Source organism: Heterodontus francisci, chromosome 1 (genome assembly GCF_036365525.1).
Source record: "Heterodontus francisci isolate sHetFra1 chromosome 1, sHetFra1.hap1, whole genome shotgun sequence".
Taxonomy (NCBI): domain Eukaryota; kingdom Metazoa; phylum Chordata; class Chondrichthyes; order Heterodontiformes; family Heterodontidae; genus Heterodontus; species Heterodontus francisci.
Window position 1 is genome coordinate 151,648,787 of NC_090371.1, and position 15,445 is coordinate 151,664,231.

Sequence of the window (15,445 nt, forward strand, 5' to 3'; positions counted from 1 at the left end):
GCTTGTAACTCTCAAGCGCCCTAACTGAGCCTTCACGTCTCATCCTAACATAAGCCGCCCTCTTCCTCTTGACAAGCGCTTCAACTTCTTGAGTAAACCACGGCTCCCTCGCTCGACAACTTCCTCCCTGCCTGACAGGTACATACTTATCAAGGACACGCATTAGCTGCTCCTTGAATAAGCTCCACATTTCGTTTGTGCCCATCCCCTGCAGTTTCCTTCCCCATCCTACACATCCTAAATCTTGCCTAATCGCGTCATAATTTCCTTTCCCCCAGCTATAATTCTTGCCCTGCGGTATATACCTGTCCCTGCCCATCGCTAAGGTAAACCTAACCGAATTGTGATCACTATCGCCAAAGTGCTCACCTACATCTAAACACCTGGCCGGGTTCATTACCCAGTACCAAATCCAATGTGGCATCGCCCCTGGTTGGCCTGTCCACATACTGTGTCAGAAAACCCTCCTGCACACACTGGACAAAAACAGACCCATCTAAAGTACTCGAACTATAGTATTTCCAGTCAATATTTGGAAAGTTAAAGTCCCCCATAACCACTACCCTGTTACTCTCGCTCCTGTCGAGAATCATCTTCGCTATCCTTTCCTCTACATCTCTGGAACTATTCGGAGGTCTATAGAAAACTCCCAACAGGGTGACCTCTCCTCTCCTGTTTCTAACCTCGGCCCATACTACCTCAGTAGACGAGTCCTCAAACGTCCTTTCTGCCGCTGTAATACTTTCCTTGATTAACAATGCCACACCCCCCCCTCTTTTACCCTCTTCTCTGTTCTTACTGAAACTTTCGCTGTACATCTTCAGAGAGCAGGCATTCTCTTTTTCTTTTTCCTCGTTCTCGCTTCTCTTTTTCTCTCTTTTTTTTCTCTTGCTCTTTTTTCTCTCTTCCCTCCCCCTCTTTCTTCCCTCCCCCTCTTTCTTCCCTCCCCCTCTTTCTTCCCTCCCCCTCTTTCTTCCCTCCCCCTCTTTCTTCCCTCCCCCTCTTTCTTCCCTCCCCCTCTTTCTTCCCTCCCCCTCTTTCTTCCCTCCCCCTCTTTCTTCCCTCCCCCTCTTTCTTCCCTCCCCCTCTTTCTTCCCTCCCCCTCTTTCTTCCCTCCCCCTCTTTCTTCCCTCCCCCTCTTTCTTCCCTCCCCCTCTTTCTTCCCTCCCCCTCTTTCTTCCCTCCCCCTCTTTCTTCCCTCCCCCTCTTTCTTCCCTCCCCCTCTTTCTTCCCTCCCCCTCTTTCTTCCCTCCCCCTCTTTCTTCCCTCCCCCTCTTTCTTCCCTCCCCCTCTTTCTTCCCTCCCCCTCTTTCTTCCCTCCCCCTCTTTCTTCCCTCCCCCTCTTTCTTCCCTCCCCCTCTTTCTTCCCTCCCCCTCTTTCTTCCCTCCCCCTCTTTCTTCCCTCCCCCTCTTTCTTCCCTCCCCCTCTTTCTTCCCTCCCCCTCTTTCTTCCCTCCCCCTCTTTCTTCCCTCCCCCTCTTTCCTCCCTCCCCCTCTTTCCTCCCTCCCCCTCTTTCCTCCCTCCCCCTCTTTCCTCCCTCCCCCTCTTTCCTCCCTCCCCCTCTTTCCACCCCCCCCCTCTTTCCTCCCTCCCCCCTCTTTCCTCCCTCCCCCTCTTTCCTCCCTCCCCCTCTTTCCTCCCTCCCCCTCTTTCTTCCCTCCCCCTCTTTCTTCCCTCCCCCTCTTTCTTCCCTCCCCCTCTTTCTTCCCTCCCCCTCTTTCCTCCCTCCCCCTCTTTCTTCCCTCCCCCTCTTTCCTCCCCCCCCCTCTTTCCACCCCCCCCCTCTTTCCACCCCCCCCCTCTTTCCACCCCCCCCCTCTTTCCACCCCCCCCCTCTTTCCACCCCCCCCCTCTTTCCACCCCCCCCCCTTTCCACCCCCCCCCCCCCTTTCCACCCCCCCCCTCTTTCCACCCCCCCCCCTCTTTCCACCCCCCCCCCTCTTTCCACCCCCCCCCCACAATCACCTCTTCGTTCTCTTCCGTCTCTTCCCCCTCCACCTCTTCCCCCGTTTCCTTCCCCACTCCCTCTCTTCCTTCCACACATAATCATGGTACAAGGTCCAACGTTCATTACGCTAGCTGACGGAATTTGCCCAGTCCACTTCCCTGTAGACCACTGCCCAAGGAGTCTGGGGTGAATTGTGAAAACGTGAATCAGAGTAGATGAAACGTAGTGGTTCCATTGCATCTCTATAGATCTCTGTTTACCACACTGATCACTAATTCAGCAATCATGTTTCAGACTCTCTCCCATCATGGTACGGTGACTATCCAGGATATTAAATTTGTATTGTCCAAATGTGAGTCCAAAACAGCTGAACTACTTTCACTATCAAGCATTACTATTTGTCGAGTCCATTTGGTTGGGTTTGCTCATCAGCAATTATCACAGTGTTAAGCTGTGGTGGAAATGGTACAAGATCTTCTTCATTACTAAATCCTTCATAAACTTCATTCCCTTACCACTGATTACATTGGTCTCTCTGCCCTCCATCTCAGGCTTAACCAGGCTGTTCGAAACTTCAGCATCCTATTTGACCCCGTATACTCTCCATCACAAAGAGTGCCTACACCCACCTCCGTAACATAGCCTGTCTTCACACTGCCTCAACCAATCTGTTGCTGAAACCCTCATTCATGCTTTTGTCACCTCCAGATCTTCTAACACAGTGCTCTCCTGGTCTCCATTCTGTATAAACTTGAGCTCATCCCACTCTCTGCTGCCCAACATCCCTTCCCTTCCGCCAACCAGGACCTGCTTTCCCATCATCCCCTGTGCACAGTGACCTACATTGGCTCCTGTTCGACTAACACCCGCATCTTAAAATTCTCATTCTTGTGTTCAAATCCCTCAAGATCTCTAAAACTTACAGCCCTACAGCTTTTCAAGAACTTACTTTCTCCAATTCTAGTCTTTTCCACAGTTCCCACTCCCTTCACCAAATCAGTGGTGCTCTCCTTTCATCCATCCAGGCCCTAAGCTCTGGAATTCTTTCCCTAAAACTCCTCTTCTCTCCACCTCTATCTCTTCCTTTAAGACCCTCCTTAAAACCTATCTTTCTCACTAAACCTTTAGTCACCCCTCCAAATACCTTTTGGCTCACTGTTAGTATCTGTGAAGTGTCTTGGTCAATTTTCCTTTGTAAAAGGTGCTATTTAAATGCTTGTTGTTACGACCGTAGCAGGAGCAGTGCATTGTCAATTCAGTCCCAATACTCCACAGGTTGCAGCATATTAAAGTTTTCCCACCTAACTGGAAAACAGCCAAATTAAACACTTTATTAACTCCCAGAATAAAATACACCAAACCAGGTATCTTTAAAGAACAACAAATTAACTATTAATAATCTAAGTCTTAAACACTTAAGATAAATTTATGTCTAAAGACCTTATAACTTATTTATTTTAACCCCATGCACACACACATACATTCAAGAAAACACGGATAACTGGTTGTTTAAAAAATGGTGTTGCTTGGGAATAAAATAAGTAGCTAGGTTGTAAGTCCTGGTGGGTTATGTTCCCAGTTGATGAGGTGTCCCAGAGTAGAGTAATCAGATGCCACTTGAAGTCTCCAGGAAAATTTGATGAAACAGTCTTTAATAGATAGGCATTCAAAGTAGTTCAGCTGCAGCAGGCGTCTTTCAACGAAAAGCACAGCAATAGGTCTACTTGGATTTTTAAATTGGCAGTCTTTTAGTAGAAACGTTACTGAGAATTCCAGCAAACACGAACAGGCAATAGAGAGAGTTATTTCTGTAGCAGACTAGAGGTTTGAAGTAAAACGGAATTTACTACCTCCAACATGAAAATGTTCTTTCCAGGGGTACATTTTCTCCTTAGGCAAACAGTCTGAGCTCAATGCAGATTGTTTTCTGCCGAGAAATAGACAGCTTCTTCCTTCAGTGTACAGCACGCTTCGTTTGTCTCCCGTTCAAACCAGTTACAGCCAGTCTTTTACACACAGTCAGTTGACACAATTACAGAACATGCCTTCTCTCTCCTGCTGTTGCCTTGGAAGCAGGTGCAGCTGGCACACAATATGAAAGCTTCTCACTCTTAAAGGTACACTGTTTTTAGACAGAGTCTTAAAGGCACACCGTTTTAAACAGAGGAGAAAAAAATAGTTCCATGATATTGTTTATTCCCTTGCTTGAGGATTGATTATAGACTACCTTGCTGCAGAAGCAGGCTGTTCATCTTGGATACAGGAGCGTGATACATTGCCTGTGGACATATATCGAAGGCATTCAATGTTTTTCCAGCCAGCTTATTGCAACCTCTGGAAGCTGCAGCTTTTCCAACTTCAGTTAACAGGAGTGGTGCTTCCACTTTAAGTCAAAGAACTGCTGAAAGTCTTTGAAGGACTCCAAGAGAGGCTAACGACAATTACTCTGACTGAGAAAAGCCAGTTTCCTATCCAATTTCTACACAAGTTTCTCATACACGCGCATCTTGTTTTGTGTCTGTAGTTGGGCTTCCAGAACCTCATACCAGCATGCAACCCATCACTCATGCTGGAGCCAGTTCAGAAATGCTCCAATTTTAGGTACTTCCCATTCTGTGGCTCCTGTGCATCCACCCCACTAAGACCCGGAGTGTGGTCCACCTACAGGACTTGTGACCAATAGGAAGTAGGTTTTTTTCCTATTGCTTGAACGTTGGATGTTCTCTTCATTTTCACAGTGTGGTTTGTCCGTCCAGCTGAGGAATCTTCTGTCGTCATTGCTGATTGAGTGGATTCATACATAGTAGGAAAGAGACAGTTACTTCATGGGTTCAAAAATCTGACCTTTATCATTCATTCTGGGAAGGCCGGCTGTTACATTTTTTTATCTGTTCGGGGATGTGGGTGTCACTGGCTAGGCCAGCATTTAATGCCCATCCCTAATTTTTCTTGAGAAGGTAGTGGTGAGCTCTCATCTGGAACCGTTGCAGTCTTTGGGGTGTAGGCACATCAACAGTGCTGTAAGGAAGGGAGTTCCTGGATTTTGACTCAGTGACAGTGAAGGAATTTTGCACACAACTATTTTATTTTCCAAAACAAGTAAATATTCTGTTTTTTGCGATCTTTCTAAGCAAAAAAACACTTTGTTTTGCTACTCCAAGTCAGAGAGCAGTTAATATTCTACCAGATAGGTTCAAGATCTTAATCCCAAGATATTGTAGCTCTTAAGACAATGGATGATTGATGACCTACGCTGGATGTTAATCTGTTGAGAAGCCAAAGGATAAATTTAAACTGATTAAAACTCTGCCGAAGATACGATAAATCCTAAAAATTTTCAGAATTCTACAAGTACACTTTCAAAGGTAAAAGACCTTCATACCAAAAACAACTGGGAGACATTCAAAGGAGAGTGCAACTGGTACAATGACCTGGTGCTATGAGGGTATTCGATATCAAAACTGCTTTTTTGATTTATTTAGTCAGTGATGTAACTTCTCAAAAGTCTCATTCATTAATTCTGTTCTCCCTTATAGGAGAACATAAAAATCAGATGATCATAATTTGATGCGAACTGTTACGACCAACTGCTCCAGTCAGATTATGATTGTGGTGGGAGAAACGCACTGTTAATTCAATCCTGTCCCTCCACAGATCGCCTAATATATCATTTAAACTTTCCAAATTAAAGAAAGACCCAGCCAAATTGTACCATCTATTAACCCCCCGAATGAGGCTAACCAAACCAGGTGTCTTTAAATCAACAAATTAGCTGTTTAATTAGAAACACTAAATTCTTAAACACTACTAGGATATAAATAACATTTAAAATAGAAAAAATTAGAGTCCTTGCAGATTTATGCTCCTGCCAGATGTAAAACAGTCCAAGGTTGCTTGAAGCCCTCACAGCTGTCCGATGGGGTGGGAAAAAAGGTTCGTCAACAGTAGAACAGTCCGTAGTCTAATTCAGAAATTGAAATTGATGCTTTCCTCCTCTTGCGATGAATTCCAACAATTAACAACTTGCAAACACTTTTTAATGAATCAATCTGGCTTTAAAATTTTTGAGGGATTCAAGATTGTCACACTCTAGCTTCCCTTCCTTCAGTTTAAATTAGCAGAGATCTCTTGTTTTGGCTTGACCTTTTAGAATTTTGAGAGAATAATAAATAAACAGACTAAATTCTCTTCCCTCGGTTTAAATAGTCTGAGAGCGCTCCTTTCAGGTGCTAACACACAGCTGTCTGTCTGTGTCTCAGTGTAGAACAATTTGTTTCCACTATAAGCCAGTTCAAAATTAAATTGTAACAATGTATCTCTCGATGCTCAGTCAGAGTGTGTATCCCGGGCACCGAGACCGCACGCTTTGACTCAATGTTTAGAGCTTGCTGCCTTAAAGGCACACCACATTCTTCCTGAAAAAAAGAAACTACGGGATCATAACAGAACCATATCTCTATAATCTTAGAGATAAGTCCTGACCGAGTAAATTTTATAGACCACTTGTACTGTCACTTTCTATATAGATGAACACAGAGTGGGGATTGAATTTGAGATTGTTTAAAAAAAAAGTTGTGACATTTCATTTGGCAGTGAGACTTTGGATAATTTCATCATCAAGCATTATGTTGCATGATAAGGTCCAAATGCTTAAAATATTATAAACTAGCAAATGAACAACTACATGGCAAGGGGAAAGTTTGGTCCTCACGAGCATTGTTAGAAGAGTTATTCCAGCCTGTCTTTGTTAGTTGATCATATGCAAGAATCTTTATGCTCCAAATAAATAATGTGGTCTGGACCATCTTCCCAATCATATGAGAACATTATCCATTGCTGTGCACTGGTAGCACTTGTACACTGGCTTGGGGTAGTTAGAAAGTTTGGAGGGTGATTGCCAACAGTGCACTGGCATAAGCTACATGCTATTTTCTGCTTGTGCTGCACTGGATGCTCAAGCTATGTGGCTGGGCATTCCCCAAGGAGATTGAGAATGAGTTGCAGAAAGATGATTGGAGGGATGATCGCCTGCACTTGAGGATCGCACAGAACTGCAATAACCCAATTGTGTGGGCTCCCAGAGCAGATCTACATGGGCATTTTGCAAGATATGTGTCATTGCAGTCTGCATCTCACCAGGAAGGCCTTTCTCTGTCGCATCTTGTACAAGCAGAAGAATAACGTTATCATCCTGAAAGGTGGAATAGTACAAATGTAATGTGTACGCCATGTGTCAGCAAGTGGCTACACGTCATTCAGCAATGTTACTTTATAACGTTTTGAGATGTTATGCCTTTGGAATATGTGAGCAGGTGAAACAATTGTCCATTACCTCTTGAAGGCATGTCCTGGCATACATGATTTGCAATGAAAGGGCTACAAACAGTTGCATGAGGGCTTGACATGGGTAAATGGAGAACAGTTTGATGGTTTGTGGCTTACGATCTTGGGCAATGTCCCTGATGCAGATAATCTTGCCTGGTCAGGTTCTTTAAACCCTGCTATCTTCTACAGCATCTGTTCTTAGCTTCTGCAGGTATTGTACACAACACTGTGTCTGGTCAGCATCTGCTGCCAAGAATGGTGTACTGCTGTTTTATGGAAACAGTGTCCTGAAGTATCGAACTTGGAAACCGTCCTTGCATGCCCCTTTTATAGCTGCATATTCATTTTGCCATGTCCCAAATAGTCACTTGGTGCTGTATCTCTCCATTACTTGCTCACAGATCCCATTTCATGCTTCCACATTGAGCTTCCTTTCAGCCTGATATTTCTCTTCCTTTTACTATAGATTTACTATCTTTATTAATGACTTGGAGGAAGGGACAGAGTGTTAAGTATCCAAATTTGTTGATGGTACAAAAATAGGTGGGAAGGCATGTTGTGATGAGGACACAAACAATCTGCAAAGGGATATAGATAGGTTAAGTGAGTGGGAAAAACTTGGCAGATGGAGTTCAGTGTGGGAAAGTGTGAGGTTTGGTAGGAAGAATAAAAAGGCAGATTATTATTTAGATGGAGAAAGACTACAAAATACTGCAGTACAGAGGGATCTGGGTGTTCTTGTACATGAAACACAAAGTCACCATGCAGGTGCAACAGGTAATTCGGAAGGCAAATGGAATTTTGGCCTTTATTGCTAGGGGGTTAGAGTTTAAAAATAGGGAAGTCTTATTACAACTGTACAGGGTGTTGGTGAGGCCACACCTGGAGTACTGTGTACAGTTGTGGTCCCCGTATTTAAGGAAGCATATATGCATTGGAGGCAGTTCAGAAAAGGTTCACTAGGCTGATTCCTGGGATGAAGGGGTTGTCTTATCAAGAACGGCTAAAACAGGTTAGGCCTTTATTCATTGGAGTTTAGAAAAATGAGAGGTGATCTTATTGAAGCATGTAAGATTTTAAGGGGGCTTGACAGGGTAGATGTTGAGAATATGTTTCCACTGGTGGGGGAATCTCGAACTAGGGGACATAGTTACAGAATAAGGGGTCACACATTTAAAATTGATAGGCGAAGGAATTTCTTCTCTCAGAGGGTGGTGAATCTCTGGAATTCTCTGCCTCAGAGAGTTGTGGAGGCTAGGTCACTAATTGTATTTAAGGAGGAGGTAGATAGATTTTTGAAATCCCTGGGAGTCCAGGGTTATGCGGAGCAGGCCCGATAGAGGAATTGAGGCCTGGGACAGATCAGCCATGATCTTATTGAATGGTGGGGCAGGCTCAAGGCGCTGAATGGCTTACTCTTGCTCCTATTTCTTGTGTTCTTTGTCAATCCTGCCCCTAACTTAGGCAAAAAGATATTTTTAAAATGCATATTGGAGCAATATAATGACTAGTGTGCATCGCCTGTTAAATCCTGTCTTGCGAGGAAAGATTGAACAGGCTAGGCTTGTATCTGCTGGAATTTAGAAGAGTAAGAGGCGACTTGATTGAAACATATAAGATCCTGGGGGGTCTTCAGAGGGTGGATGTGGAAAGGATGTTTCCCTTTGTGAGAGAATCTAGAACTAGGGGTCACTGTTTAAAAATAAGGGGTCGCCCATTTAAGACAGATGAGGAGAAATCCTTTCTCTCAGAGGGTCATGTGTCTTTTGAATTCTCTTCCTCAAAAGGCAGTGGAAGCAGTCTTTGAATATTTTTAAGGCGGAGGTAGATAGATTCTTGATAAGCATGGGGGTGGAAAGTTATCGGGGGTAGGTGGAAATGTAGAGTAATCAGTTCAGCCGTGAACTTATTGAATGGCGGAGCAGGCTCGAGGGGTCGAGTAGCCTACTGCTGCTTCTAATTCGTATGTTCGTATGTAATTTTGACTCGCTGGATATATTTTCCAGACCACTCTTCCCCTCTCATTGTTAATGACTCTGGTGTGGAATTTAATTTTGCTAATTTGTTTCCATTGCTGTGTAATAACCTATGCTACAGATGGAATCTCTGGTGAGAGATTATGTGCCAAAAACTCTTAAATTTTATATTTTTGTTTTCAGGAGAAAAGTACAAAAACTTCAGTGCAGGAGGAGTTCATGGAACTGTTAATGTGGGGTAAAGCTAGGTTGGTTAATTGAAACAATTTGCCTCAGGTTAATAAAATCTGCTTATAATACATTGTGAATGTTCATTATAATTTGGCTACCAGCCACACTGATATTAAGTATAAAATAAAAAGAGAAAATGCTGGAAATATTTGGCAGATCTGGTGACAAGTCATCAACCTGAAACATTAACTCTGTTTCTCTCTCCATAGACGCTGCCTGAACTGCTGAGTATTTCTGGAATTTTCACTTTTTATTTCAGATTTCCGGTATCCACATTATTTTGCATTTGTATTTTTGTTGCACTAATATTAAGGTAGAGTACACATGGATTAATGATGAGAAACTTTTTTTTTATATCTATAAAAGTATAGGCATGCAGATTGTGTCCATTTCACTTTTGCCTACTTACACCGTGGCTAGTTGTCGAGGCTTTTTATCAAACATCAAAATACTTGCTTTCATTGTTTCATAGCTTCTTTATTTGTAGCTTTTGGAGGGATTTGAAAACAAGGATGAGAGGTTTAAAATCAAGGCGATGCTTGACCCCGAGCCAGCGGAGGTCACTGAGCACAGGACTTATAGGTGAACAGTGCAAGTTAAGACATGGGCAGCAGAGTTTTGGATGACCTCAAGTTTGAAAAGGGTAGCATGTGGGAGACCAGCCCGGACTGCATTGGAATAGTCTAGAGGTAACAAAGGCGTGAATGAGAGTTTCAGCAACACATGAACTAAGACGGGGCGAAGTTCTGGGAGTGGAAATAGGTGGTCTTAGTGATGGCGCGAACATGTGGTTGGAAGCTCATTTTGTGGTCAAATATGACACCAAGGTTGCAAACTGTCTGGTTTAGTCACCAGGGAGGGAGAGGGATGGAATGGGTGGCGAGGGAATGGAATTTGGAGTGGGGACTGAAAACGATGGTTTAAGTCTTCCCAATATTTAATTGGAGGAACTTTCTGGTTATCCAGTACAGGATGTCAGATAAGCAGTCTGACAATTTAGCAATAGTTGAGTCGAGTGAGGTGGTGAGGTAGAGCTGGGTGTTGTCAGTGTAAATGTGAAAACTAACGCTATGTCATGATTTCGGTACTGTGACAGGGGTGGAAACCTGATTGGAGGGATTCAAACTTGGAGTTCCAGAAAGGTGGACATGAATTTGTGAGACGACAACACGTTCAATGACTTTGGCAAGGAAAAGGATGTTGGAGAAGGGGTGGTTGTTTGCAAGGACGGTAGTGTCAAAGGTTGGTTTTTTTGAGGAGATGGGTGATGATGGCAGATTTAAAGAAGAGAGGAACATTGCTTGGAGAGAACGGTTAACCATATCAGCTAACATGGGCACCAGGAGGGGAAGTCAGGTGATCATACTAGGAATAGCGTCGAGGGAGAAGGAGGTGGTTCTCGTGCACAGTATGAGCTCAGAGGGCATGAGGGGAGATGGGAGAGAAACTAGAGAAAGATGAGAGTTCAGGGCTAGGTCAGGGGGAAGCTTTAGAGAAACTTTGGCTGGTGGGCTAGTGGAAGGGAGGGACACAACAGAGGCAGCTGATTGGATGGTCTTGATCTTAGTGACAAAGAAGTCCATGAGCTCCTCGCACTTATTGTTGGACGTGACGGTGAAGAAGACGGGAGAGAGGGGTTTTAAGGTATCAGTTTTCAGTAGAGAAAATAAAGTGGGATTATCTTTGCATTCCAAGATGATCCTGGGGGGTTAGTAAGCAGTATTAGCAGACGAGGGCTGGCCCCAACAGTGCTTTATGTGTTCCAGCCAGATCTAGCAGTGGATGGCTAAACCAGTTGTCTGCCCTATTCTTTCAAGTCTGCATCCCATGGACTTATGGAGCAGAGATGAAGGCCGTACGAGGGGAATGGCCAGGATGAGGGACAGTAATAATTTTATTGGGGACTAGGGCATCAAAGGTGGAAGAGAGGGTGCGGTTGAACAAATCAGTTGCTGCAGAAATGTTGTGGCAAGCGGAAGGCCAAAGGCTAGACAGTTGGGATTTTGAAAGTGGAACTGTAAGTGAATTGGGGATAGTTTTTTTTCAGGTACGGATACTGAAGGAGGTAGGGTTGGGGCATGGAAGGCATGTGGATGGAGAACGATGCAAGAAAGTGATGAGAGATGGCCTTATCTGTGATTGATACAATGGAATTGGCAAGTCCACATGTGATGGCAAAGTCAAGGGGGTAGCCATGAATATTGGGAGGGAAGTTTGCATGGAGAGTGATATTTAGGGAAGATAAGAGGGCAGTGAACTTTGAAGAGAGAGAGCTTGAAGAGTTGACATGGAAGTTGAAATTACTGAGGATGAGAGATCATTTAATGCAGAGTCTGAGGGAGGAAAGCAGTGAAGATAGCTCAGTGAGAAATATTTTATCGTGCTTGGGAGGGCAATAGAGACCAAGGATTTTGAATGAGAGGTAAGAGGAATGGAACAAGGTGCACAATCACTGCTTGATTTTGAAAACCCATTCGGGGTGGGGGACATCTCTGTTGGCTATTTATAGCAAAATAGTAAATATATTCTCCATGCACACACTTATAATCCTGCAATAATGAACAGTGAAAATCTTATCTCTGTGACTGAACCATAACAATGCTTGTGGGGCTAGGGTGCAAAATATAAAAATGTAAAACTTGTAGCTTGTAGTGGAGCAGATTATATCATAATATATTGGGTAAAAATAGACAAGAAATCAACACTTTTACATTTTCTGGCTGTGACTTACACTTCTTGTTTTGTTTTGTAGTCCAGAGTTGCAGTCCTTGTTAATGAACCAGCTAACAGTTAAGGTGAGTGTATTAAAAGATACACAGAGGGCTGGAATTTATTGGCTCCTCTCAGGCAGGGTCTGAAGCGGGGGGCCCATTCTCCCATTCTCCACCCCTCTCCCCGCTCATCAAGCAATTTTGTCAGGAGTGGGATAGGCTGACGACTGCCTTCCCACCCAGAGGCCAATTGAGTCCTTTAAGTGGCATATTAATGACCACTTAAGGGCCTCTTCCTCTGACACTGGAATTTAACCTGCGGCGGGGAGGGCTTCCACCATGTTGGGAGGTAGCCCAGTAATATGAGGTGCTCTTCCTGCAGGCTTGTTGGGGTTGGGGGGGGCTGCTCCGTGGGCAATATGTGGCCCATTGAGGACCCCTGCCAGGAAAAACTCCAACTCTCTGGACCCCCCCCTCTCCCTGCACTGCATGTCCACCCTCCCTTTCGCTCGCCCCCTTCCCAACTGGCCCTGCTGACTGCACCTCACTGACCTCTGGTCCGGATCTCCAGCTCTGGGCCTGGGTTCAAGGCCTCTGTAGTACCTCCAGTGGCCATCGCTCCTGGAGCTGCTGTTGATACTACTGAGCTGCCGGCCCCGTGATTGGGGCAGGATTCTCCCCCGCCTTTTCTTCCCGGCGCAGGGAGTCCTGCCAAGCCAGAAAAACAAGCCCAGAATGTGGAGAAAGTTTCTTAATAAACCGTAATAGTGATTTTTGAAGATGCCAACATAAATGTTGACGGTATGGATTTCATTTCTCCCTAACTTGATGCTGTCCATTTGTGATTAGTACAATTGGTTACTTTTTACATAAACAAACCTTTTGCTTTGTTTAAAACTAACAGGGTTTAAAGAAGCTTGGACAGTCCATTGAGTCGTCTTATTCTAGTATTCAGAAACTGGTTATTAGTCACTTACAAAGGTAAAGTATCATCCTTTTATAATGGAGGAAATGGGACTGTATATACAGTTTGGGATTGTTTATTAGGCTAAATTAAATTTCCAAGCCTTTATACTAGCTAATAGCTGTAACGGATGGTTTGTTTCCATTGCATTGCAATTGGAATATATTAAGCAAATATGTTTTAAAAAATGTTTTATGTTGATCAAACAAAGTATGCAATCTCGATGTTGGCTGTAAGTTTCTCTACTGAATGATATCTTAAGGAAAGATCCAAAAAAATTAGAATGGAATGTAACAGTGAACTGTTTGCTGTTGCATTCACGCTACAAGTTGTTATTGTTGTGAAGTGATTTCAGTTTTGCTGCAACACTATGTTTGTGGGTCAGGATTTTCCAGTTCTTCTTGCGTCGGGGACGTTTCTTTTGGGGCCGTAGCTCCAGCTACCGTGAAGATGTACTCTTGATTTCAACCGAGTTTCCAACCCCAGAATCATTTATGCAGTGAAGATGGATTTTCCAGCCTCCACCAAGGAACAATTTTCAAATTGCTTAAAAGCAAATCAATGAATAGTGGATTTAAAATCTGAGCTATTTTATGTAAATCAGGTGTCAAAGGCCCAAACAGACTGCAGCAAAGTGGAGTGAGCTATGTGCTCCAGAGAGTCTCCCTTCTCTCACCACCGTGTTGGCTATCTATCTAGTCGGCACCTGACTGTAGCCACAGATTGCACATATAACTGAAAACCTGCTTTGCTTCAATGATACTATTGTAGTGGAATGCAGCAACAAAATGAAGTCCAGGAATCTGGCATGTAAACAAAAATATCAGACCTCCAGGAGGGAAGAAATTCAAATTCAGAGCTTTCAATAGCAGTACGGAAGGTACCACTTCATAATAACCATGTTAAAAGTTAATCATTAAACTGGGGGGAACTATTTGTCAAATTTGTGCAACACTGCCAATTGAAACAAATTAAAAACTAAATGAAAGCAGCATTGTTCTATAAAGTCAACTTACACTGCAAGTTTTGTTATTTCTACATACAGTAGGGTAAATTTTCCAGTTGCCCGATCAACAGATGTCAAACAGACAGAACTAGTTGGAAAAACAAGATAAGATTGATTATGAATCTGAAAAGCATAACTGCTTTGGGACTGTTGGGTATAGCTTTTTTTGTCCTCGTTAATTTTTACCTGTCACAATCATTCATTGAAATGACATCTCTAACTGCGCAATTGTATTAATTGCTAGTCAAAATTTCAAAGCGGAAGGAATTGTTGAGTATTCACATGAAAAGTAAAACCAGTTGCTGCTCCAGCTTTTAAATGAAATGTGTTTACTTGTCCATGGATACTTTAATCCATGAAAGAAAGGAAGGCAGATAATTACGTTGACCCAATTTTTCACTACCAACATGAAAAAAACATTTGCTACAGTGAAATCTTTTTAATTGATGTGGGCAACACAAGAAAGCAGTATTTATTACCCATCCCTGGTTAATTATGGGACTGGAGTCACTTATACAGCAATGGTATAAAAATCATGAGTTTCGATTTTTCTCAAAGTTAAACCAATATAGATTGATGGTTGGTTTATAACCTCATTAGCAGCTTACTTAATCTCTAACAAGTCAGAGCTCTTTACCAAAACTGTGATTCTTTTTAATGAAAAAAAAACTTTTTAAAAATCCTACCTGTTAACCCGCAAGTGTTAAAGAAGGATCCACCCTCCGACCACAGTCACTATTGCCTGAAACAACTGCCATTTTACAGGATGAAATGTAACCCACGTGTCCCAGCTTAATGAATTAATACATTAAAATACATTTATCTACAGTGGCGTATGTACCACCACCTCCAAATTTGAGTTACTGGAAATGTGATAGTGCCAGTTAATACAAACATACAAATAACAAGTGATAGCCATTCAGTATAAATTATATATAGGCTGCAACTCAGAGCTGCCTTTTTTAAGTGTCTGAATCATAGAAAGTTTACTGCACAGAAAAAGGCCACTTGGCCCATAGTGTCTGTGCCAGCCAAAAAACGTTCCACCCATTCTAATCCCACCTGCCAGCATTTGGTCTGTAGCCCTGCAGATTACAGCACTTGAGGTGCATATCCAGACTTCTTTTGAATGAGGTGAGGGTTTCTGCTTCAATTACCCTTTCACGCAATGAGTTCCAGACCCCCAACCAGCCTCTGGGTGAAAAAACCTATCCTCATCTCCCCTGTAATGTTTCTACCAATCACTTTAAGTCTATGCCCCTAGTCACTGACCTCTCTGCGAA

At 43.4% G+C, this 15,445-nt stretch overlaps 1 protein-coding gene across 1 annotated transcript in view; it reads left to right on the plus strand.

Moving 5' to 3' along the window:
* anapc4 (anaphase promoting complex subunit 4) overlaps positions 1-15,445 on the plus strand; it is a 148,659-nt gene that overhangs the window by 66,068 nt on the left and 67,146 nt on the right. The window contains exons 12-14 of the mRNA XM_068037245.1: positions 9,434-9,498; positions 12,234-12,276; positions 13,097-13,173. Of these exons, the coding sequence (XP_067893346.1) occupies positions 9,434-9,498; positions 12,234-12,276; positions 13,097-13,173 (185 nt within the window). The remainder of the gene's footprint in view (positions 1-9,433; positions 9,499-12,233; positions 12,277-13,096; positions 13,174-15,445) is intronic.